This window comes from Electrophorus electricus, chromosome 1, assembly GCF_013358815.1.
Source record: "Electrophorus electricus isolate fEleEle1 chromosome 1, fEleEle1.pri, whole genome shotgun sequence".
In the NCBI taxonomy this organism is placed as follows: domain Eukaryota; kingdom Metazoa; phylum Chordata; class Actinopteri; order Gymnotiformes; family Gymnotidae; genus Electrophorus; species Electrophorus electricus.
The window spans coordinates 12,209,119-12,232,009 of record NC_049535.1 but is presented as its reverse complement, the minus strand read 5'-3'; the positions used below and the strand labels follow the sequence as shown (position 1 = coordinate 12,232,009).

Here is a 22,891-nt window from a genome sequence, read left to right as displayed (position 1 = left end):
CCATAGTCCATATTCTGTGCGATGTCCACCTGCAATTGTGGTATGCTTACCATTCTTGTGTTTGTGTGTTCACAGTATTATTTAGGTTCCGTGTAGGCTCTATCATATTCTGTGGCGGTCAGTTTAGCTCAGCCTCAGCAGCCCTCCGTTTCTCCAGGTGGAGGTAGTTACATGGGGGGGCCCGTGCACTGATTTGGGGGTAGGCTCTGCAGAGGTGCTGGCGATGCTCCCAGGGTGCCTGGCTGGGTGCCAGTGGTGGGGGAGCTTGTCTGCACCTGGGCCTGGAACTGAGCAAGCTGTTCAGGGCTGGCCAGGTTCTTCAGCAGACTGTTCTCCTGCTCCAGCTGGGAGTTCCGCTCAATCAGCTCTTTAATCTGCTCCTTCAACACTTCCACTTCCTCGCGGACCGCATACATCAGGTGACTCTTCACTAGATCCTGGGAGGGGAGGGACAGAGAGAGAGAGAAAAAGAGGAACAATTTTAAATGTGGAGCACATTACATGTTCAGTGGGGTAATAATGATCCCCAATCTAGAGCATAAATGTCACCTGTAAGGTGCTGTATATTATTATTGTTATTATTATTCAAATTTGATTTTAAAACTACGTGTAAGCTATAAAGCTACACAGTGCTGTGCCGGAGGCCGCCACCCAGTAAGGTAAATGTGTGCTCTGCCTGCTGTGACACAGACCTGGCTCTTTCAGCCAAACACTCGTTTACTGTGGGCAGGGCTCAGGTTTGAGACTGGGTGCACTGAGCCTTCACTACAAGTGCCCATTAGACATACTCATCAAAACACAAAAGAAAGATCAGTGGTGTGGTTAGATTCACCCTCTTTTTTGGGGTGTAGCTGGCATTCAATTAGAGTCTACACAGCATCTGCGGTCGTCCGCAATTTAGCCTCCAGCTCTTCAATGGTCAGTTTTACAATGCACAGCTATTGCTGGATGGATACGTTTGGGTTCTCATCAATGACAGCAAACACCGCTGCGTCCGACAAACTGACACTGGCACAACACCTACTCTCATGCCGCTGCTACGTCAGCGTCACTGCCGTGTTCGGTGCACCACCTGAGCAATTATTAGATAATAAATATAATCATAAAAGGGTGCAAGGCAACTGTTGTGCCGCGGAAAGGGTACAAATGCACATTTAACACATGTGCTCCTCACAAAGTGTAGTGAGTGGAGGTACCAGGGAGGCATTTGTAATGAATCAAACTTGGTGGTGTTGGGACTTAATTCTAGTGAATACATCACAGAGTATTCACGCTTACCTCTCAATCATACAGTTTATACAATAGGCAACTCAAAATATCATGGACTAGTGCATTAGTACACACAATATAAATAGCGTCCCTGCAAAATATTATTGCTAGTCCAATCTTGATCTGAATAAACAAAATATACACAAAAATATCTATGAATGCAGTGAGTTTCACATTTTTAGGTGATTCACTGAGATTTTCAAGTGCTTAAACGGTTATCCCACAGAACTCTTCAGAAGAGCAGGGTGTTTCTCAGTATTAAAGTCATGAGCGAGGTCATAATATAGACGTGCCATGTGCTATAGACATATTACGAATGATAAGAAACGTCTGTTTAAATTAGGTCTGGTCTGAAGAGCAGGTTTAGTGTGGTCACACTCAACGGAGCACAGGTCAGATAACAGTCCGTGTCTGGCATGGTTGGGATTTTGAATAATGGGTAACATTTTACTGGTATAGAGGAGACTTTAAATATCATTAAATGAAGGTAAATCACATCCTATAATTCTCAGATTAAACACATAGAAAACCGCTGGTGCTACAGATTAGGATAAAGAACGAGCCGTTCCTGCTTTCAGCGGGCGGAGCCAAGCTACCGCCGAGTTATTTTCTAACTGACCGTCGTCTATGGTCCTCTCTTTGCCTGGCAACAACCGAATAATCCTCCAGCAGCTCAAGTTCAAGATCAATAAAAACGAGATGGAGAAACCCACACACAAACACTTTTCGCTGAGAAAACGCGTGAGGCCGTAACGCACATTAACAAAAGGGATGTGCACTAGGCAAACGTACAGGCGCAGCACGTTTCAACCAGACCGTCACCGCCATGCAGACTTTAGTACACACGTCTTCATCTCTAACGCACAGCATTCCCTACAGATAGGTGCGGATCCGTGCGTAGACGAATGTTACAAATTATTAGGGCTTCAAAACTTCCATTTTCTTCGCAACGCCTTTGTGTCCATCGTAACTCCTCTCGCTCGTACGTTTAGCCTATAGGCCAATTACTCGATAATCTTATTTCAGCCCATCGAGGTCTCAGTGGAGCCCACAGAAAAATAGCATATGTACACTCACCATCGCTTGCTCGATTTTGTTGTCTATGGCCACCACACTGGCACCCGAAGAGCTGTAAAAAAAGAAAAGAAACAAAGACCATTAAGAAAATTATTTCTGAAAGGCATTGGGTAAGCCATGATGCAGCGTAAAGATTCGCTTAGATCTTCTAGAAAGACGTGCGCTACGGGGCAAAGGCAACAGCGCTCGGCCGTCTTAAAGAAGACGAACCTATCGGCACCACAAAACCCGAACTGCCAGGACGGAGGAGCATAACCCAAGAAATCGAAATTGAAAGAAGCAAACAGCATCGGTCCGGCTGTTGTGGGGTTTTCCCGTCAAAAAGCCTCGTTCTCTGTGGTTACGGTGGCATGTCTCGGAGAACTGCACCAGCCGGGTAGAAGCCAGTTGGATTTCAGACCAGAAGGACGAATAAGTATGAAAACCACAGACGTATTTTGGTGAGCAAGGAAAACACTAGGCTACAGAAACGGCAGACAAGCTCATTCACTCATTCATTCGTTCACTCATTCATTCGACGCAGAGATATGTCGCGGTCTTTTTTTTTTTTTTTTTTGCGGTGCGCAAAATATAAATCTAATATAGGCAATATAGATCCATCTTGCCTACCTACTGTAATGCTCGATGGGTGTAGTGCTCTCTGTGCCCAAAACGGAGGACAAAAATGATACAGAACAAATCCTTAGCTGGTAAACACCGAGGTCCATCGCCTCTGCAAAATGGTGAATTCAATATAATCCACACACACACGTACGTGCATACATGCATACATACATACATACATACATATAACATGTAAATATAGAATTCTTACACTTCTGCTACTAGCTCACATTCTCAAACATATATCATTTCCAAGGGAAAGCCGAGTAAGCACACTACTGGCTGAGTAGGGCACTGGGACAGCCACAACCAAATGATCGCTACTTTACAGATAGGAAATCCATCTGAATTTTGTCTATAATAAAAGAATACAGACCTATTAATAGAAACAAAAATGTAGAATATTTTAGGCAGAGTTCACACACACAATAAATATTTGCCGCAACCCCAATTCATTAAGCAAACATTAAAATATCCATGTTTTTTCCTCGGTTTTAGGCTGAAGAGGACGACTCTTCAACATAAAGGAAATGTAAAATTATTAAATCCAAGTTTCTGGAAGTACATACATTTTTGTTGAAAATACTATGAGCAGTGGGCTACCTCTGCGCAGGTGCGCGCAGAGACAAAGAACGTTGGCGATAGGCTGCCATCTCTCGGCTAAGGGACACAACTACATAACCTCCTTAGGCGAGTACCTGCAAGTAGTTCAAACAATATACCCTATTCATCTATCCGCTCATAAAAATAATGCAATACATCCACCATTCGTTTGGGAGGGGAGTGAATCTTAAAGATTGTGACTCCTTTGACCACAATTCTTTGGCAAGCTCCTTTTATCAGGATGTCAGAAAATGCAAGAAACCAGGGCATTGTCTTGGACAACCAGACATAATTCTCAGTGTTACTTACAAGGCCTGAACATGCAGGCTTCCCCTTCTACAACATCAGCAGAAATTGGCCATTTTTTCCCCTGAAAAACCACTCGATTGCTTGTCTAGTCCCGTCCTGTAACCACTGGGGGACGGATGATTGCAAGCAAATAGGGGAACATCCCAGAACACCTCCTCCAGAGTACACGCAAACCTAAGCTGGGGTGACAGTTCCACTAGTGACTCAAAGCACACAGCCAAAACAGCACTGCACTGGCTTTTTGGCAAATCTCTGAATGGCCTTAAGTGGCTCTGCCAAAGACTTAAACCCCATCAGACATCTGTGGAGAGACCTGATGACGGCACTTCACAGACGCTCGCCATTCTATCAGTCAGTTTTATGAAGAATGGGATAACCTGCCCAAATCAGGTACATGGCTTGTTGAGACACATCCAGGAAGACCTGCAGCTGTGATCCTTGCCAGTATATAAAAACCTTTTATTAATATGAGTCTTTCTGAACAAGTGCATCTGCTTAATTATGTTAATTTATATATCCATTTTCATAAGGTTGCCTTAGGATATAGTAGTACAGCACACACGCAAGTACACAATTAAGACATACAAGACATCTGTGTATACGGAGAACTCCAAGTGTGTCGACGGTAAACAGTAATGCATCCTTGTAGTATGCATGCAGGGCTCTATGCATCTGTAAAATGGATGGATTAACTATACAGGCATACGGGATCTAGCCTAGATATCCAGAGCTGAAACAACTGACTAATGCAATGGTCAAAAAAAAGAACTCCCAATTTAGTTACGTGTGATTAGATACATTTGATTGCTTTCGGTCATCTGCAGTATGAAGAGACCTTGTATTCATCTGTTTCCTGTTCTGTGGGCATGAATGCACTGCTTAATTTAGAATAACACATTTTCACTGTGCAGTTCCCAGCATTTTGGTTTTACCATTAATAGACTGAAGTGCACCATTTTTGATAAAGTTGTGTAAAAAAATTACAAATGAACTTTTTTGTTGTTTCCTTTCAGGGTTACTCACTCGTTTTAATAACCTGTGGAGTCATGACCATGGTAGCAGCAATTCACCCAAACATTGTCACTTTCCCATCTGCACGCCCAAGAGTAACTCTGGCCCTGCTTCCACCCATGCACACTTCCTCTACCAGCCCTTCTCTACAGAGTTACGATTACACTCTCACAACATACCCAGTACTGAAACAGCAATGTATTCATCTTTGCTTTGCTTTGCTGACCTGTTACTGTTTACGTAACTTATTTTTTTTAAGTAACAGGACAATAAATGCTATTAATCTGCCACTGTTTTTACTTTGAGAGTCTGAAGAACCATGTTATGAATATAACATATGAAATAAAAATGGGGAGATGAAAACATTTTAGAAAGAGACCAAGACATCAGACATCAGGTGAAAGACATCAGTGGTGCTTCATCATCAAGCTTCAGGCTAACACTAATGCCAAGTTTAGTGCACCTGTCCTTTAGCCACACCATCCACTTCATAGCATGTTAAACCTGACTAATTAGGTTTAGCTAACTTCAAGCATACTTTTGTTATTCAGCTAAATAAATAAATATATATCCAGACTGTATTTGATTAAAATTTAACCTACAGCTGTTAAAGGCATCTTTAGCCAAGTTGTTAGTGAGAAACACCACATAATGAGTTATACCATGTAATCTATGAGTTGATCCACATAACTTATCTGAATTACTCACAAAGCAGTAATAATGCCACACTGCCTTTTTAAAAATGTAAATATTCCAATCAACTGGCAGAGCCGTGTTTCTCAGCAAGCTACTTGATGGCTTCTCATATTTTTCTTTTATTAAGTTTTATTTAAAATTGAAGGGTTATTACTACTGTTTTTCTTTCTTTTCCTTTTTACCTCTGGTGCTGCTCCAGTCCCCAGAAAAGCAGCGTAAGCATCATGCTGTCCTGGTCTGTGGGCTCCAGCAGCCCCTTTGCTTTCATGGAGATGTGAATCAAAAGGGAAGAGGAATGGGGAAATAAAGAGAGCCAAGCAGCCCTCGAGTGGCTTTCAGTCGGTCCCCTGGGTGTCCACGGACACGGACACACGCACGCGTCTGCGTTTCCGCACATCTCAGCCTGGGCGTGCCGTCCTTGTCTTTAAGCCGTGGACGTGTAGCTTAGGCCATGTGCATGGTAGCATGGACTGGTGTGAAGAGAAACACAAACACCTCCAGAGTAAGAAACCCAACCTTTTGAGGCCATGTTCTCTCGCAATGTGCTCTAAATTGAGCTCCAGGACAAAAAGAAACACAAAATCCGATGCACAATGAGGAGAGAAGCGAAATTGAACAAAGAGGAATGGAGCGGGACCTTTTCAGAGTGGGTGTGTGTATGGGAGGAAGAACTGGGAATGGGAGGTGGGTTGGCATGGAGAGCTGCAGTCACCCAAATCTTCCCAAATCATCCCAACTACCAACAATCCCACTCAACAACACAATCCCATTACCAAATATCCCATCTTTATGACGAAATATGGATGACATGACGTTAACACTACAACTGTCCTTCCATCATTCTCCATAAATGGGAAGTTGTTCCTTGCCAAGGTGAGGCGGGTGATTTCAGAGTCCCTCCGTGTGCCGTGCCAAGTTAGGGTTAGGAAGGGGGTGGTACGAGGGAACACAAAACGCATCAAATCAATGGACGCATGGTCTGCAACAAACATGTGGCATAACAAAAACATGCAAAGGATTTGACGTACTAACGTAACGATCTTAACTGGATGAGACAGTCACTCCAACAATGTCATTGAGGAATGGGGCAGGTTATAATTAGATTTTTATAAATGTTTTTTCCTGATTGATTATGTATGGCTTGCTTGTTTGTTTGTTTTTTGAATAAAAATAAGAGTTTTACATTACTAGCATTTATTAGACTGTCTACAATCCTTTCAGTCAGTACGGGACAACATGTAAACAGAGTATAACCACACCTGCATTCTTCGACAAATCACTCCTCAGCCAGTCTCATCATAAACCTTTCCCTTTTTGCACAAGAACTGCAAGATCAGCTGTCATGTTGATGAGGGTGGACTGATATTTGCCTTGGTACACTATGTAACCTAATGCTTTAAACGTATGGACTCTGTGTGTGTGTGTGTGTGTGTGTGTGTGTGTGTGTGTGTGTGTGTGTGTGTGTGTGTGTGTGTGTGTGTGTGTGTGTGAGAGAGAGAGAGAGCTCATGGGGTGTTGGTCTTCTGACAGTTACTCATAAGGACATTTCATGAGTAACCTACATATTATGAAGTCATCTGAATCCCAATAACAAAGGAATAAACAGCAATATGGCAATTTAACACAACTGTGATTCAATTTCAAATGATGTTTTATATGACTATTATGAACTAGAAGCGAAGACTAATGATTTGTGGTGTTTAAATTTGATTTTGGTGTTTAATGCCACAAAGGATGTTGATGCTCAGTGTGTATTTCTGAACCAAGTGGAACTTGTGCGTGAGGAGGAAATCGAGTGCATTTACGTCATTGCCGCAAAAGTGTATTTCAGAGTCGTAAATAATCTCTGGCTCTTCCTTCCTGTGAGGGGTTGTGCTGCTTCACAGACAAAACCCGCAGAACCAGATACCAGCCCATCAGACCTGCTTTTAGCTGAAGGACGAGAGTATAGGTTGGGATTTATTCAGAAAAGTTTTTTAGTACAGTAATGACCTGAAGTAACGCGCATAAACAGATACATCAAACAAGACTAAAGCAGCCAAAGCATTAGCACATAAATAAGGCAAAACCTTCATACAAACACCCTTTAAAGGGTATATCTTAAAGCAACTTACTGTGTGCCTATTCTTTTCTCGTAACTCAAATTGTCCACTTTATCAGGTTTTGCAATAACTCTAAATACACTAAAGACTTTATCAATATGCCCTTATGAATCCCCCCCGGTCTGATGGTACTGGTGTACAGCTCTAATCCAATTACAGTTTTAATCAAGATTCGGATTAAAATCTAAATGCACTGGGTTAATGAACTACAGTAGGCTTTAGTACAACATGAAGCTCCTGGAAAGACTACATAGCAAGCACTGTTAAAACATCTTAGAGAGGACACACAGCAAATAGGACTGCTTAACATTAGACTGCTTAATGCTGTATTTATAGAGAGTGTATAACAATCTTCTACATGCTCAGAGACTGTAATTAGAACCATATGCTTAAAAGCTCTCAATCTCTGAAATGGGGAGCTTGTATGCCAGCACTGACTGATCTCCTCTTGTCTTGGTCAATACCGATGATATCAGCTCAGCTCACATACTGATATCTGTGCATCTGGAAGCTGACTTAAGTGAACATTAAGCCCTGCGTTTCAATAAAGATCTTACTCCACTAGTTACTGCAATGCAACTTGGCTGGCATGCAAAGACAAGAAAGATATGTATTTATATTGCATTACCGCCTGGTAACTTTTGTCTGTGCATGTGTAGCATTACATCAAAGTAGAGCCATCAAAAGAAGCTGAAGAGTCATACAGGGAAGAATGCTGGTTGCCATAGAAAAGCAGAACACTCCTCCTGCACACTAAGCTAAAAGACCTGGCCCTGCATTCAAAATGAGGATGACAAACGTTCTACATATTAGCAACCCTAACCACCAATGTTTATCAAAATCACTATGACGATCTGTAATGTTTACCACTTTGCGATGACTAACTGAAAGTTATGATCAAGTGACGATAAATATCTGACGATCATAATGTGAATCATGACAGTTGTGCCACTGCTTTACCTCAACATGGGCTTCATGTCATATTGATCATATTATATTAGTTATGAATGCACTCCACAAGTTAAAATATGTTTACAAATAATGCAGACTAGGTTTGAGCCAGTAACTGATATTACTGCATTTTACCATAATTTTAATCAGTGACGATATTTAGCAAAATTATCCTTCTGTTGCTTTCTGTCACATCATGTTTTTAATAGTTTTGCCTGTACTTAACTTTAACTTTTTGAACAAGCAGTCTAATCTACGGTTTATTAAACATACAACAGAAAAGACTGTAAGCGCGGGAAATGCATCACTGTGGTAATCATTTTGGTTTTGAAGAAAATGCACGTGAGAACTTGTTTATAGGTTAACAGTGTTACAAAAAAGAAAAAGAAAATCTCAATACAAGTACGCAATGTTCATTGACATTAAATTGCAGTTGTGAATTAAAAAATAAAAATAAATCTTGTTGGCATGAACGGCTGAAATGTTAAAGGGATGTTAATTATAGCAGTATGTCTGAAACAGTCTTTGTTGATAACTTTAAATCAGAAACCAGAATTTAAACCAGAATTAAGATTAAGTATGTTTTGCAATGAGGTGGGATTACAGTTTTATTCACCCTCCTTTCAACAGTTATTTTGGTGGACATGATACTGTCAAGCATGCATGAAAGTCCATTTCAGATCCTGATGGTATGTCTTATAGAGGCCCTTAATAATATATAATCTCATAAAAGATACTGCGCCAGATTTATAACATTTCACTGATGTCAGTTTACCGCTGCGATAAATTCACATGGCCCTAGGTGAACGCCAAACAAAATTGAGATGTAAATAAGCCACGTGCCAAGAGACAGACAACTGACTAACTCCAAACTTCCAGTTAAATAAAAATGCACTTGTACCCTTCACCGAGACGGGATCTGCATGGTCGTGCCGAAGGGATAACTTCAGTACTGCTTCTAGTGGTTTAGCAGCAAAACTGCATCTCTCCTCAGTCTCTATTTATAGGTGTCTTCCTCTGCAACACCTTTCTAATGGCATTCTCACCTTCCTCTCAGCTATTATTGCAGTTGCATCGTTTGCCATTATGTAACTCTGGAATTTCGTTTATGATTTGCATGCGTGACCAAACATAAAAGATCATCCATTCCACATCGGCTTCCCCCGGTACGTTTACTGTTGGACAGGTTCAGGTGGTATTTGTTTGTGTTCTATTATGAATATCACTAACGTCATATGCAAATAAAGACAAAATGCATAAACCCCAAGTTACGTAGACGATAAAATGCGACGGTAATACGGATTTGTGAATGAGGAAATGTGGTATCGCGTCTCTATTTGCTGTTAACATTAAATCAGGCTGCATGTTTTATTAATCTGGCCCATGTAGTACTACTACTGTGAAACGTTAGTCAAATTGCAAATGAAAATGGCGCATGGTAATTTTCACACACGGAAAGTCGACTGAATTACTTCATAGGTGCAAACAGACGGCCAGATTTGCTCCACTGGTTTTATTTAACTACTGTTGATATGGTGTGTGCTTTATCTTTCTATATATACGAACGAGACACAAATAATGTGTCAACCTCCAGTTCTATTACATTACAATTTGAAAACCTAATTAAAAAGAGACCCAAGAGTCTGCCCTAAATCCAGGTCTGTGACTCTGTGAGGCATTTGTGCAATGTGTTACCTTAGATGGATATGAATGATGACCATTTCCTAGTATGGCCTTGAAGTGCAAGGCTAATGGATATATATAAGCCTGCTCTGTGGAACTGCACTTCCATCTAGTGGACATACCTGGCACTTAACTTTACACAAACTACAAGTTTCTTTGCTTCTACTAAATCAAATGCAGACATGTTCTTAAAAATTGAAATATAAATGAAATATAAAAGTGTTACCTCAATCCAAACAAGCAATCAAGGGAACAAACAAAATATCTGTCTGCTTATTAAGAGATTTATTAAGTTCTAAATGAGACTCACAGTTAGATTAGTTTAACTCATCTGACCAAGATCTTAATGGCATGCACCACTGCAGATTGAATTCATGAATTTACCGGTCAGACTTCTTTTCTCATATGATTCACATCTGGCTTTTTGCTTTAAGCCTAAAAAAACAAAGATACCAAAGCGATAGGCTCACAAACCCAAAGGTGTTAGGTTTCTGTTTACACGCCTTCCACAGAGACTTTATCAGTCTACTGACTGACGCCTGCACAAGTCCTGATAGGAGCTATAGCGTTCAGCCTTTCACAGTATTAACACTCAACACAATTTTCCACTCATATTTAAGGAGATATGTGAGCTCCAGAGCTTCAATTATTCAAACATGTGCTGCTTCAGGCTCAAATACAAGCATGAAAAATGCAATAATGCCACAAAGAGTCCGAGTCCACGAGTCTGAGTCTAAGAGTCTGAGTCTAAGCCACTCCAACACGACACAAAGCCATTCCTGCACACGACCCGGGAGTAAGATGTGCTGTACTACTGAAACTGAGACCAGTCACAGATGTAAAGAATTGAAGAACGTGTCAGACTCCACAAGCATGCTGATGTGTAGACTCGGGTCCAACAATAACAGATTTTAGATGTGTTACATTTGGACGTTCGCATATCAAATTAGACGCGGCATGATAAAAAAAATTAGCTGCAGGCTAATGTCAAAGTACACTCCACTGAGTACAGCAGACTGGTGAGTTGTGACGGCAGCATAATGACAGTTCGAGGAAAAAAAAACAAACTTGCCAGAGACAGAGCTGTTAGAGCATTAGTAAACTAAATGTGTTAACGTACACACAACATGCTTCTCACAGACAGAATTATTCACTCTTACAAACACACACGCGTGCGTGCACACACACACGCCTGCACTGGGGTTTTTCCACTCAGCTCTAAGCTATAATACAGTAAATGCTGGTTGCCACCACTCTGTAGTCCAGCTTGAACCTGTTAGTCCAAATGTTCTGGGATGCTTAGAAGAAGAAAAAACCCCAAAAACACTTATTACAGACTCTAACAGAGATTTACCTTTTTTGCATTTGCCAAGTCCCCTATTCCATTCCAACTCACTCCAGTGCTTTGTTGGCTACTCAGAAATAATTTATCCCTAGTGTAGGTACAGACAGTCCCAGGTCTAACACTATCATGTCACTGCATCACAGTCAGGAGAACACGGATAAAAATAAGTGCTTTTTTTTTAAATCTCAAAGTAAATAAATGCACTTATTGCTTATTTAAGTGCTCTCTGAAGAGGTAAGACTTCAGTCAGTATTTGAAGTCCACAAGGAGCTCAGCTGGATACACACAGAGAGGAGACCTGGAACTTGTCTTGGTTGTCTGTTGAGGACAGATGGATCGCGGCAGGCTGTATTTTTGATATGATGGGGAGTCAGGTATAGTGAGGGATTTGAACACACTCCCTGCAGGTATAGCGAGGGTTTAGACCAACTCCCTGTAGGTATAGCGAGGGTTTAGGGGTTTTAGGGGCTGCTCAATTTTTGATTCCAGACTAGCCATTTGTTTTTTCTAGTGTAGTAAAACATCTTAACGCTTTTGCAGCAGATATCAGAAGCACAATTTTGTTACAACTCAGGAAAAAGTGTCTAGGTACAAAAGGTAAAGAAGATGTGGTCATTAGGCAGATTTCTTATGTAGGTTTGGAGTGTGAGGAGTCAAAATCAATAATTAAAAAATCTGTTTCCTCTAAAATAATCCAAGAACGAGGACGCTATTTCTTAAACATGCATTAAAGCAGAAATATCACATTGCGCACTAGATATAATGGCTGGCACTGACTGCACCACAGCGCCTGACTGTCTCACGCAGAGTGTCTGCATTGTTTGGGTGCCATGCTTGGAGTGATTCAGCGTTTCCAAGGCGACTAAGTTCTAGCTGCCAAGGTGAGTTCTGCGAGTGAACTAAGGAGGCAGAGGCTGACAAACACTTATTGAGCATGTTAAAAGCTCCCTGCACTGGTGCCCTGGCATATCCATGTGCCAGAAATGGACGGCTGGCAGCTTAGGCCGAGTGGTAATAGTTGCATCAACATGAATGGTAGAGCTTGGCTAAACACAACACTAGCCCTGTCACTGGCCTCCATGAGAGGCTATTCCCCACGAATCCGAATGATTCAGCCATTAATCGTCTCAATCACAGTCTGTGCCAAGTATGAAAAGTAAAGGTAGAAGAGATATCACAGCTTCCACGCTGCTGTTTGAGGATGTCTGAGGATGATATCATAGCACTGACATGCAATACTGAGTCACTGCAGCTATATTAGCTACCATGGCGACAAGACACTGATTCCATGGCTTTTTATTCTCCTACACACCCAGCCACTGATGGAAATACCACTGCTTACAACTGATATTCCCAGTGAACATGTGTTCAACCATACAAATGAGAGCATTGGCAAACATAATGCAAATGCAATTATGTTCTTCTACCAAGACTTCAAAGAAGAGGATTTTTTTTTTCTAGCTTAAGCTTATATAAAGATATAACTTCACCATCGCCAGAAAAGACAACATAAATAATAACGTCAAGCAAACCAAGAAAATAATTACTGTACAGCTGTCTTGTGCAGTCTTTGCAAAGTTAATTAGGAGTCCCATGCCTCAGTAGGTCAGTTGATGAGGCTGGTCAGTTCATAATACTAGTGCATTTATGCCCGCCAGTCTCCAGTGAACAGGTAAAGCGGAGCCTGTTAAATCCCAATAACATTAGAAACATTTGCTTCATTCGCAAAGAAGCAATCTGTAGGATTTTGTATTAAGATTTTACAAAACACAAATATACAGACTAACACTTATTAGAATTTAGCTTTGAAGGTACCGATATAATGGATTATGGTCATGCCTAAATATGACAAATAGTGATCTGGATAACAGATCTTTGGTAGAGGTTCTGGTGTCAAGAAAAGCCATTTAATTAGTAGCAAATAAGCAGTATGTGCTTTGCAAAGGAAATGCAAATATATTACAAAATGTTTTAAACAAGAAGGAATCGTCTGTTCCTGAAGTGGGAACGACAGCTTCATCGGTGGAATATTGAGGTGGGTATAAAAAAAAAAGTTTAAAAAAAAGAAGGAATTCTGAAAGAGGGGGAACTAGTTCACAGAGGAGAGAGTGCTATATTTAGAAGAAGAAAACTGGCCCAACACTGACCACTTATGAGAATGCTCAGAGAACAAGGAGATGAAGCTTTTCAGTCAGGGACAAAATGTGGAACACATGAACAAAGTGTACCCACAAATACAGATGAAAAGCAATTTGAGAGCATTTAGCATTCTTATCTTAAAACCAGGTGCGTGTGTTTGCTTAATAGCAATGCAAGTATGATTAGTATCAATACTCCATTAAATCATATTTGACATGACAGCGGCTCTTACCTGTCCTCATCTGTGCCAGCAGATGTAGCTAAGACCCCAGCATCTCCACTGGCACCGCCTTCCTGCCCAAGGGTGGTGCCAGCTTCCGAGGCACTATGTCCAATGAGTCCTGCCACTCCTCCTGCACCCAGCCGAGGGAGAGAGAGCAGAGACTGGTGCTGGAACAGCAGGCGCCCAGCATCCTCGAGCTGGGAGGCAGTCAGAGGTGCCATCCCACCATAAGAGCCTCCAGCTTGGAGAGGCTGGGACGGAGCTCCCTGGTGACGCAGGGCCAGACCCAGCCCGGCAGAGTGAACGGCAACAGAACTGCCCTGCTTGAGGGTATGAGGAAGACCTGGCTGAAGGCTGTTCTGGAGAGTAGAGGACAGTATAGGGGCCGCGGTCTGGCCTGTGGTCGAGGTCGGCGGCGGCTGACTGATAGGTGGCGGCTGTTGCTGCTGCTCTGCAGGCTTCTGTGGCGGATGTTGCTGGGCTTGGCTGAGGGTGTTTCCTTGGGTCAAAACCATCTGGGGAGCCGAAACTTGGGGCCTTGGAGACACGGCCTGTGGGACAGCCACTGGGGTCCCAACCGGAAGGCTTGGTATCTGTGTGGGCATTGGAGTCGCCCTGGATGCCACACTGCCTTGCAACGGTGGTGGCATCTGATGAGTCTGTGCTGTGGCTTGCATTCCCTGTGAAATCGGGGCATAATCAACAGGCGGCAAGCCCTGGTTCACAGACACAGCTGGCTGCTGGTTAATAGTGTAGCTGCTCTGCACCTGGCCTGCTTGGCCCTCTAAAGTGTAGGGGACCTGCTGCTGAGCTCTCACGGTGGGTGGCTGACCCTCAGTTCCTAGCAGACCTGGGACTGAAACAACTTGCGGGTTGCTAGGGGCAACGGCAGGTGGGGCGACAGCATGTGTTCCGGGATCCTGGGGAAGTGCATGAAGTTGAGCAATTGTCTGGGGAAGACCAGGGTGAGGACCAGGTGCAGAAATCGGAGCAAAGCCCTGCTGATCCCCACTCATCATGCTACCAGATGAACTTCCACTCGTGCTTTCGCTCTCAGACTGGATGACGCTCTCCACCGCTCGATGGGGGGCAGTCGTGTCTGTGGACGGAGCTGCAGCAAGACCCTCTTTCTCATAATACTCTGTGCACATCCACCGGCCCTTCTTGAATGGCTCCGAGCTGGAGTCCAGCTTCACCACTCTGAAACGTGATGCTGTTGCCGTGGAAGCAGCAGAAGTCTGAGACTGAGCACTGCTGGATGTCGGAGGTGGCTGCATAGGTGCAACTGGAAATCCAGCCATGGCAGCTCCTGTAGGCCCTGCCGTAGCAGGAAGACCCGCTCCAACAGCAGAAGTGCCCACCACACATCCTGCCATTCCAGCTCCACCGGCACCACTTGCAGAGCTTGACACTGTGGATAAGGGCTGATTCAATATTCCGGGTGCACCAACCTCCAAAGCACCTCGGAGTGAGGGGGCTCTCTGGGTTCTACCCGGCACTGTCGCAGCAGACTGGACTTGCACAGCTGTGGCTGGAGCAGCACTGGTTACTGATGCGGGGGCTGCAGCCACCCCCTGAACTGGCTGCGCAGCCACTGGGGGCATCCCTTGGTCTTTGTGGTGTCCATGAGACTGATGGCTATGGTGATGGTGCCCATGGTGATGGACAGTGCCGTTCACCATATACCCTTGTTGAGTGGACTGCGAGTGATGCATCACGGGTTCGTTGGGTGATGTAACCCCTGGAGTCTCTCCTCCATGTAAGCTATTCAGAGTTTCTTCTGAAGAGCTTCTCTCAGGAATCCCAGTGTCAGTAGCCCGTGACACAGACACGTCAAGAATGTCAGATGAGGACAGGTCCTCTGTATGCGACTCATCCATGTCATCATAGCTCTCTGTATCATCCGCTATACTGTTGTTAGCGCTAGCACTAACCTGTGCCGGCAGGACGCTGGTAATCTGAAAGCCACTCTTCTTTTTCACCTGGGCCCCGGCGCTTTGGAGAGATTGAGGCTGTGTGTGCACATTAAGGCTATGAGGAGGATGGAGAAGGCCTGGCGAGGACGATCCAGTCGGTGGTGTATGGTGCATTATCAGCGAGGACTGGTGATCGTCGGTCGGGATAGCATTACAGTTAATGTTGGCCGCGTTTGACGGAGCTAACATACCGCCACTTCCCGTGTTACTCCCCCTACGGCTGGCAAAAACAGATGTGTGGGCCACCTTCCTAGTTCCGGGAGAATCCCCAGTTGATTCTGAGTGATGCATTTCGTAAAATTTGATGTAGCCTTCACTGTCCAGCCAAAAGCAAAATCTGGCTCTCCTCTGTCGAGATTGAAGCGTTAGCTAGCTAGCCTAGCTAGCATACGAACTAGTGCGTATGGAATGACGTCGTTAGCAGTAGCTAACGAACCGCACAGTGCCCATTTAAAGATGCACAGAACAAAACTGCGTGCCGGCCAGTGTAAAACCACACGGCAACCACCAGCTACATCACAACCAAGATGGTCATTAATGGAAAAATACTCCTGGGTACGTCAAACAGCTAGCCGGGTAGCTATAGTTAGCTAGCTATCTTAGCGTTTATGTGCCAACAAGCTAGCCACAAGCTAAAGTAGCCAGTACTTGGCTAGCGGCTGCTAGCTTGCTGGCTAACTGACAAGTCTGAAACAGACAAATCTGCGTGTATAATTCAGTATAACTCAGTACGTATCTACAACACACATTTCTATGTAAATATATACATGAACATTAATTTAGATTTGAGAATGACATCTGTCATCACAGAACGCCGGTAGTAGCTGGCTAGTAAGATAATTCAACACAAACATTGTCATACGACATCGCCTCCATCACTCTGGGTCAGACGTTGAACAGCAGTGCATATTTGTTTGATTATTTAGTTTTAAAAAATGGAACAATTCATCCTACGTAGCTATACGCTACAATCCGCGTTCCGCCGTTAATCCTCTTCGAGTGTCTTATTATTATTATTATTTTTAAATTATTAAGTCCGTGCCGTAATCGTTCCAGTTCGAGGTTTGCTGTATCATCCTCTTTCTTGTGATCTTCGGCTGCCCCACTGCCATGGCAGTTAGCATGCTAACCGACGAGCTAGCACGGGGAGGAGCGCGAGCACGGCGCGCGCGCACGGACACGGCGAGAAAACGAGGTCTAATGCCTTCCTGCGCCCAGCTAGTTGCTATAGCTACGTTTTAAAGTTGCAGCTTGCACCCATGCAACCACCGTTGGTGGTTGAAGTTAGCTGACTCATTGTAAAATTGTACTGACATCTGCCATTCATATCTTCTGTCATGACGTCTTGACAAAAATGGTGCTGTCAAGATTTTTTTTTTATATATTAGGCGTTCATAAATTCTAATCATGCAAATCCATACAGCCGAACATGTACAATTCATAAGAGTAAAGCACAATCTTGATGCATGTACTAGTCACTTATTTACCTATATTGTTTTAACATAGCTGGATGTATAAACTGTAGCAGAGACTGCAGCACTTCTGTTACTACATACAGTCTGTCAGCCACCCTCTGCCCATGTTCATCTGTGGCCTGTTTCTGAATGCAGGACCACTGCAGACTGGACCATACTTAGATGGAGACCCACTCTCCACAGTGACTGGTGATAGGCGTCATGCTGGTACGAGCGGATCCGGCGCGGCAGCGACACCCCCGTGGTAACGTGTAGTGCTGGTAAAAGTAGCAGTTTATTGCATAAAAGGGGTGGATGAGTGTATATTTGGTACAAGCAATATGAGAAGAGATGGCTACACATGCCAGAAATGAAACCTGCCTTTCCCTCATGTTGCTTTTATAGTCAAGCCTTAAACACGAGCCTACTTACTTGGATAGCAGTCTTTGGAATACCACTCACATTCCTGTACTTGATTTACATGTATTATTATCTGTTTGTTTAAATGTTGCATTTATATAAGATTCCAAGATTGACTATGCTCTGCACACAGCTGGATAAATGCATGTGTTTTTTTAAAACCAACCCTCCTCATGTCCCTGTACCTAACTTCACAGTGCAGAAATGTAAACAATTTATGTGCCATTAAATAATATTTACTTGCATGTAAAAAGACTACAGCAACATCATTTATCTATTAGTCTGACATTTATGCTTTGGAAAACAAGCACAGCCACCCCAGGGAATCTTTTGAAAACATTCAAAGGCGATTATGGCGCACGGATGTGGGCAAAGTGTTTCTGTAATGCAGAGCTGTAGATAAGAACATCTACCAACATCTCCACCACTCATTACAGCGAGACGCACACATGAATAGAAAGGATGAGGGTGAAATACAGGAAACACCTCCCAACGCTGGAGTCACAAACATCAGATAAGAAGCCCTTCGGGTAATCAGAATGACTTCGCAACATTTGTTGTTAATTCACCCTCAATAAGCAGACTGTAAATTAATTGTTTGACACTCAATTTTACTTTTTGTTTACATTTACATATCAGATGCAAGAGTCCAAACAGCACTGAATCAGCAGTGCCTGTTGTAGGTACAGAACACTGAAACAAACTGTCCTGGTCCTTATTCAAAAGATTTTTTCACTAAACATTGATCTACATAGCATCAGTGGTGCCTGTGCAAGTCTCCCAGACATCTTCACAGACTGACGTTATAGGGTTTGTGTGCGTCTCCTCATCTGTAAGGATATTTGACTTCTCCAGCTTGGTCAGCCCTTCTGTTGTAGAAGCAAGATGAGTCACAGTAAGTTGTTGGTCTGAAAACTCTTTCCCAAAGGTTTGCTGGGATCGATCCTGTTTGGTAAGAGTATTTATCTGGAGGAGCTCTGTAGCATGGTCTGGGGAGATCTGAGCAGCATCACCATCAGCTCTGGTATCAGCTACACCAACAAAGGTTTCATCATCAGTTAAAGCGTGATGTCTACTAGTAGACACCAGTGGAGCTGCATCTGGCAACGTTTGACATGGCTCATCGTAGTCCACTGGCTCTGGAAGCTCGCCAGGCTGATCTCCAATCAGTGTCGTGCCGCTGGAACAATCATCAGTTAACGAGAGTGGACGTGCCTTTGGCTGATCTGTCTCCGATGGAAATGGAGTGGAGTCCGTTTGGCCGGAGACGTTTTCGCTGATGGGATTAAACTCAGTCTCGGCATCAGTCACGTCTCCACAAACTGTACTGGAATTCATCTGATCGCATTTGGAAACTTCTGAAGGCTCCTGGCAGAGCTCTGAATGTTTCAGGTCACATTCTTTATGATGCAACATGCCGTGCGACACAGAGGAGGGGTTCCCTTCCTGTTCTTGACTGGCCAGGTCTCCCATCACATCTGAACAGTCAGTGATAATTTCCCCCGTTGTATCATTTTCACCAACGGCAGTGTTTGACATGGGACCATCTGTAGTCAACACTTTCATTTCTGGCATCGCGATGGTAGAATCTTTACAAGAGAGGCCGAAGAATCCATTCCGGATGACATGGCGGACACACTGAAGCACCATGTTCCTTTCGTGCCGAACATCTGGAGCCAACAGCTGTAAAGATGAAGGATGCATTTACCACAAAGTACAAGCTCTTACATCACGTCAGATTGCCTAGCAACACGCATGCCGTTATCTGCTACGGAGTACATCTGTAATACTCTGCTGTCTCATCACATCGCCTGCAGATAACGTACCCTTTAATTTTCAGGTGTTTGCTCGTTGCTTTTCTTACCATCTCTAGGAGGGTGGGACGGCGTCTCTGTGGGTCACTCCTGGAACCCCTGCCACCCCTCCGGCCTCCACGGCCTGTTCTGTTACCCTGGTAACCCAAAGGACGTGGAGGTGGGCAGCAGGCCTGAGAATTCTGAGCTGCCAGCCTGTGGTCAGGGTTCGGTGTACTGTTCTGGGCAGGACTGGAACAAGACGCCAGCAGTGCCTTGTTCTCTTCCAAAGCCAGAGCACTTTTCAGGACAGGAGTATCTGAGCAACAACAAAGACATGTTACGCACGTCACCATTACTCTTGATTCTTTTTTTTATCCGTGTGCACTCATTTGTTTTCCATTAGCCATTTTTTTAGTGAACTTCTTGTAAACAAATGTTTATTCTTCATTTTCATATGTGCAATAAACGTGTGTAGACACCATGCATGGCTTGCCATACATGGTATAAACATTTACAGAAATTTAAGCACAGCAGGTCTTGAAATTGGATCCTAAAGGTTAGCATGAGATCAGCCAGTGGAGTCACACCAGACATTGGTAATTGCAATATTTAGTACAGACTGATCAGTTCCTGTAGTTAGAGGAGCTGGTACTCACATATGCACCAGGATTCAGTTGGAAAATGCTATATAAAAGTGTGATTAAAGTAACTTTTTACTTTTTTTTTTTTTTACAAGACATTTTAAGTGCCCTAAAACAGATTTACATCTTAACTAACATGATTCCCAATGGTTACATTTCCCATGGCCCAAAGTTGGAAAAGGGAGGCCCAGGAGAAGTCGGCAGTGACATGCTAACCATCAGTCTCGTCCTCGCTGACACTCATATCCTCTGCATAGCTGGAGATCAGGGACCCCAGAGCAGAAGTCAATTTTCTGGGGGCCACACAAACTTCAGACTTGATCTTCACTGAATCTTCCTTCTCAGAATCTGAAACAGACTGAAACTTAAACCCACACACAGTGAACGCAGGCGACATGAGAAACACTTACGCAAAATGTTTTGATTAGGGAGCATTGGCTTGGTTTGCTAACCGGGGTCAACGTCGGCCAGGATTCCCAGAGGGTCTCCATCAGGGGGAGGGGGTGGGCGAGGCTGAGGCTGCTCCGCCTCTGTACTTCCTGCATGGAAACGTTGACGGCCGCCACACACACCTCCTCTGGGACCCGGAAAACCCCCTCCACGATAGTGCCCACGACATCCTCGGCCGGGGCTCCTAAACCGACTGGTTTTAAAGTAGTAAACCCTTGTTTACTGTCTGCTCAATTACAAACAGTTACCAAGACTTAAATTACATTTAAAAGCAAAACTGTCCAAGCTATTCACTAGCACTATACAAAAAGCAGTTGACCCACAAACGGAACCTGACTGTTTCTAACGTACCCGAACTGGGCGGTCTCCAGGACATCTCCTCTCTTTTCTTTGACCTCCATCAACTTCATTTTCTTCTCCACGTTGCTTAAAGTTGGGTAGTTCCTGTAAACAGAAGGTAGCAATCAAGTATATTCTCAGGGTTAATGATGACACTACCAGTGCAGGAACTGAATGACTTGTGGCTGACTGCAAGTTACTGTTTGTAGCCTCAAAGTATAGCATGTTCTAGGGACCAGGTTACATCTTAAGTTATGCATTCTTTCATCTGTGAAGGAATAAATTATCATACTTTCTCCTTTCTTCTCTCCACTTGGCAATCTCCTCTGGGGTGTCCAGTTTGATACGCTTGGTTCCTGGAGCATGACTCTGACAGCATGGATATTCAACAAGCAATAAATTAATGTTTGTTCAAAAAAACTAAAAAAGGAGATTATAAATATGCTGTTGAACACCCACAGCACAATTTAAGAACTTTAAGAACACTTACATTTCTCCAGTGGATTTTGACAAGCTTCTCGTGTGCAGTGAAACTGCAGTCTTTGACAGAACACTAGAGAGGTGGCACAAACGAGATATCATCCACCATGTGCTCGAACAGTGGGGAAACAAACCCCCAAAAAGCAGTTTTAATGCCTCCTGTTTATACTCTGGCTAGTTTGAAGGCGATTCCCATATTTGGCCTGTAGGTGGCGTAGATTACCTGTACGTGCTGAGCGACATGCTCGTCAAAGACGTCTTGGGTTTTGAAGCCTCTATCACAAGTGTCACAAAAATGGCTGAACTCTGGTTCTTTTCGCTTTTTCTGCTGATATAAATAAAACGTAGGCATATTAGTTTGATCCCAGTGACACCCTGACTTCAGCAGCAGACGGAAAAACGTACAGACGACTGAAATAAAGGCTTTGTTCAAAATAGACGGCAAGTTATTCGACGAGAAGAGTTGTTGGACGGTATACTATTGACAGTTTAGGAGGTGGGGGAAAATAAACCGGCATTACTTTTTTGCCCCACTGGTTGTTGCCATAGCTGTTCCTCCCGTATCGATACTCGTGATGATGGGGTCCTGCAAAGAATCCCACACACACACAGACACACACACAGTTAAGCGGCGGCCCAGCATGCCGAGCCACGACCCATTTGAGACGCCAGCCTGTAATTACGCACCAGAATATCCCTGCGGCGCGTAAACCGGACCGCGCGGACCCCCGCGGCCGCCGGAGCCGCACGCGCCTACTGGTGCGGACCGGACCCACGTCCAGTCTCTCCACGCTTGGAAGTCGGCGTGCTGCTCACGAGCCCACTGGAAGGTCGGCGGGCTAAGCACGGGCTCTCGAGTTGGAAAACCAAAATTGGGTGGCGGGTACCGTCCCGGCGCGGCCATCGCGAAGTGCGGTCTGGCTGGCGACGCAAAAAGGAAAGGTCGCACGCGTCCAGCTGGCTGTATATATATTAGAAAGTTTGCACGCGCGCCGCTAGCTGTATTTACCGCTTCGTGCTAGATGCACGCGTTCCTGGCCACGTGCTCGTCCAACACGACGTCATTTCCTGGCAAAGTCTCGAACAACCGCACATTCGGACCACGTGACGGCGGCGCAGGCTGCTGAGCAGTTACACTCACGTCTACAGCAGGATCTCTTTTCATTCATTGATCGTACTTTTCTTATTAACCACACCTGTGTTGTTACATTTTCTGGTTCATTTTAGGACGACAAAGCAATTTGATTATTCTTCTCACGTGAGCTGCACTTTACAGAAAAAGAAATGTAAAAAGAATCACTTGTAAATATTGTTAGCTACTTTT

General features: G+C 43.9%; 2 protein-coding genes and 1 long non-coding RNA gene across 5 annotated transcripts; 1 reads left to right on the top strand and 2 right to left on the bottom strand.

The window, feature by feature from the left end:
* Positions 1-17,141, bottom strand: zgc:65895 (uncharacterized protein LOC393546 homolog). 3 transcript variants are annotated; one of them, XM_027018435.2, is made up of 4 exons: positions 3,519-3,533; positions 2,956-3,058; positions 2,347-2,398; positions 1-437 (listed from the first exon to the last, which is right to left on the bottom strand). In XM_027018435.2, the coding sequence occupies exons 2-4, from the start codon at positions 3,051-3,053 to the stop codon at positions 168-170; spliced, it is 420 nt and encodes a 139-aa protein (XP_026874236.1). In that variant the 5' UTR covers positions 3,054-3,058; positions 3,519-3,533; the 3' UTR covers positions 1-167. The 3 variants fall into 3 exon arrangements, with proteins under 3 accessions (XP_026874236.1, XP_026874234.2, XP_026874237.1); XM_027018433.2 differs by lacking the exons at positions 2,956-3,058; positions 3,519-3,533 and adding an exon at positions 14,021-17,141; XM_027018436.2 differs by lacking the exons at positions 2,956-3,058; positions 3,519-3,533 and adding an exon at positions 2,557-2,892.
* LOC118241540 lies at positions 16,461-18,631 on the top strand. The gene is made up of 2 exons (XR_004776161.1): positions 16,461-16,542; positions 17,598-18,631. It is a non-coding gene; the product is annotated as an uncharacterized LOC118241540 (long non-coding RNA).
* On the bottom strand, positions 18,452-22,606 carry nufip1 (nuclear FMR1 interacting protein 1). The gene is made up of 10 exons (XM_035527057.1): positions 22,255-22,606; positions 22,089-22,153; positions 21,791-21,895; positions 21,578-21,640; positions 21,380-21,456; positions 21,100-21,192; positions 20,751-20,941; positions 20,515-20,646; positions 19,726-19,973; positions 18,452-19,544 (listed from the first exon to the last, which is right to left on the bottom strand). Exons 1-10 carry the CDS (start codon positions 22,469-22,471, stop codon positions 18,609-18,611), a joined length of 2,127 nt encoding a protein of 708 aa, XP_035382950.1. The 5' UTR covers positions 22,472-22,606; the 3' UTR covers positions 18,452-18,608.
* Between the last annotated feature and the right edge of the window lie 285 nt (positions 22,607-22,891).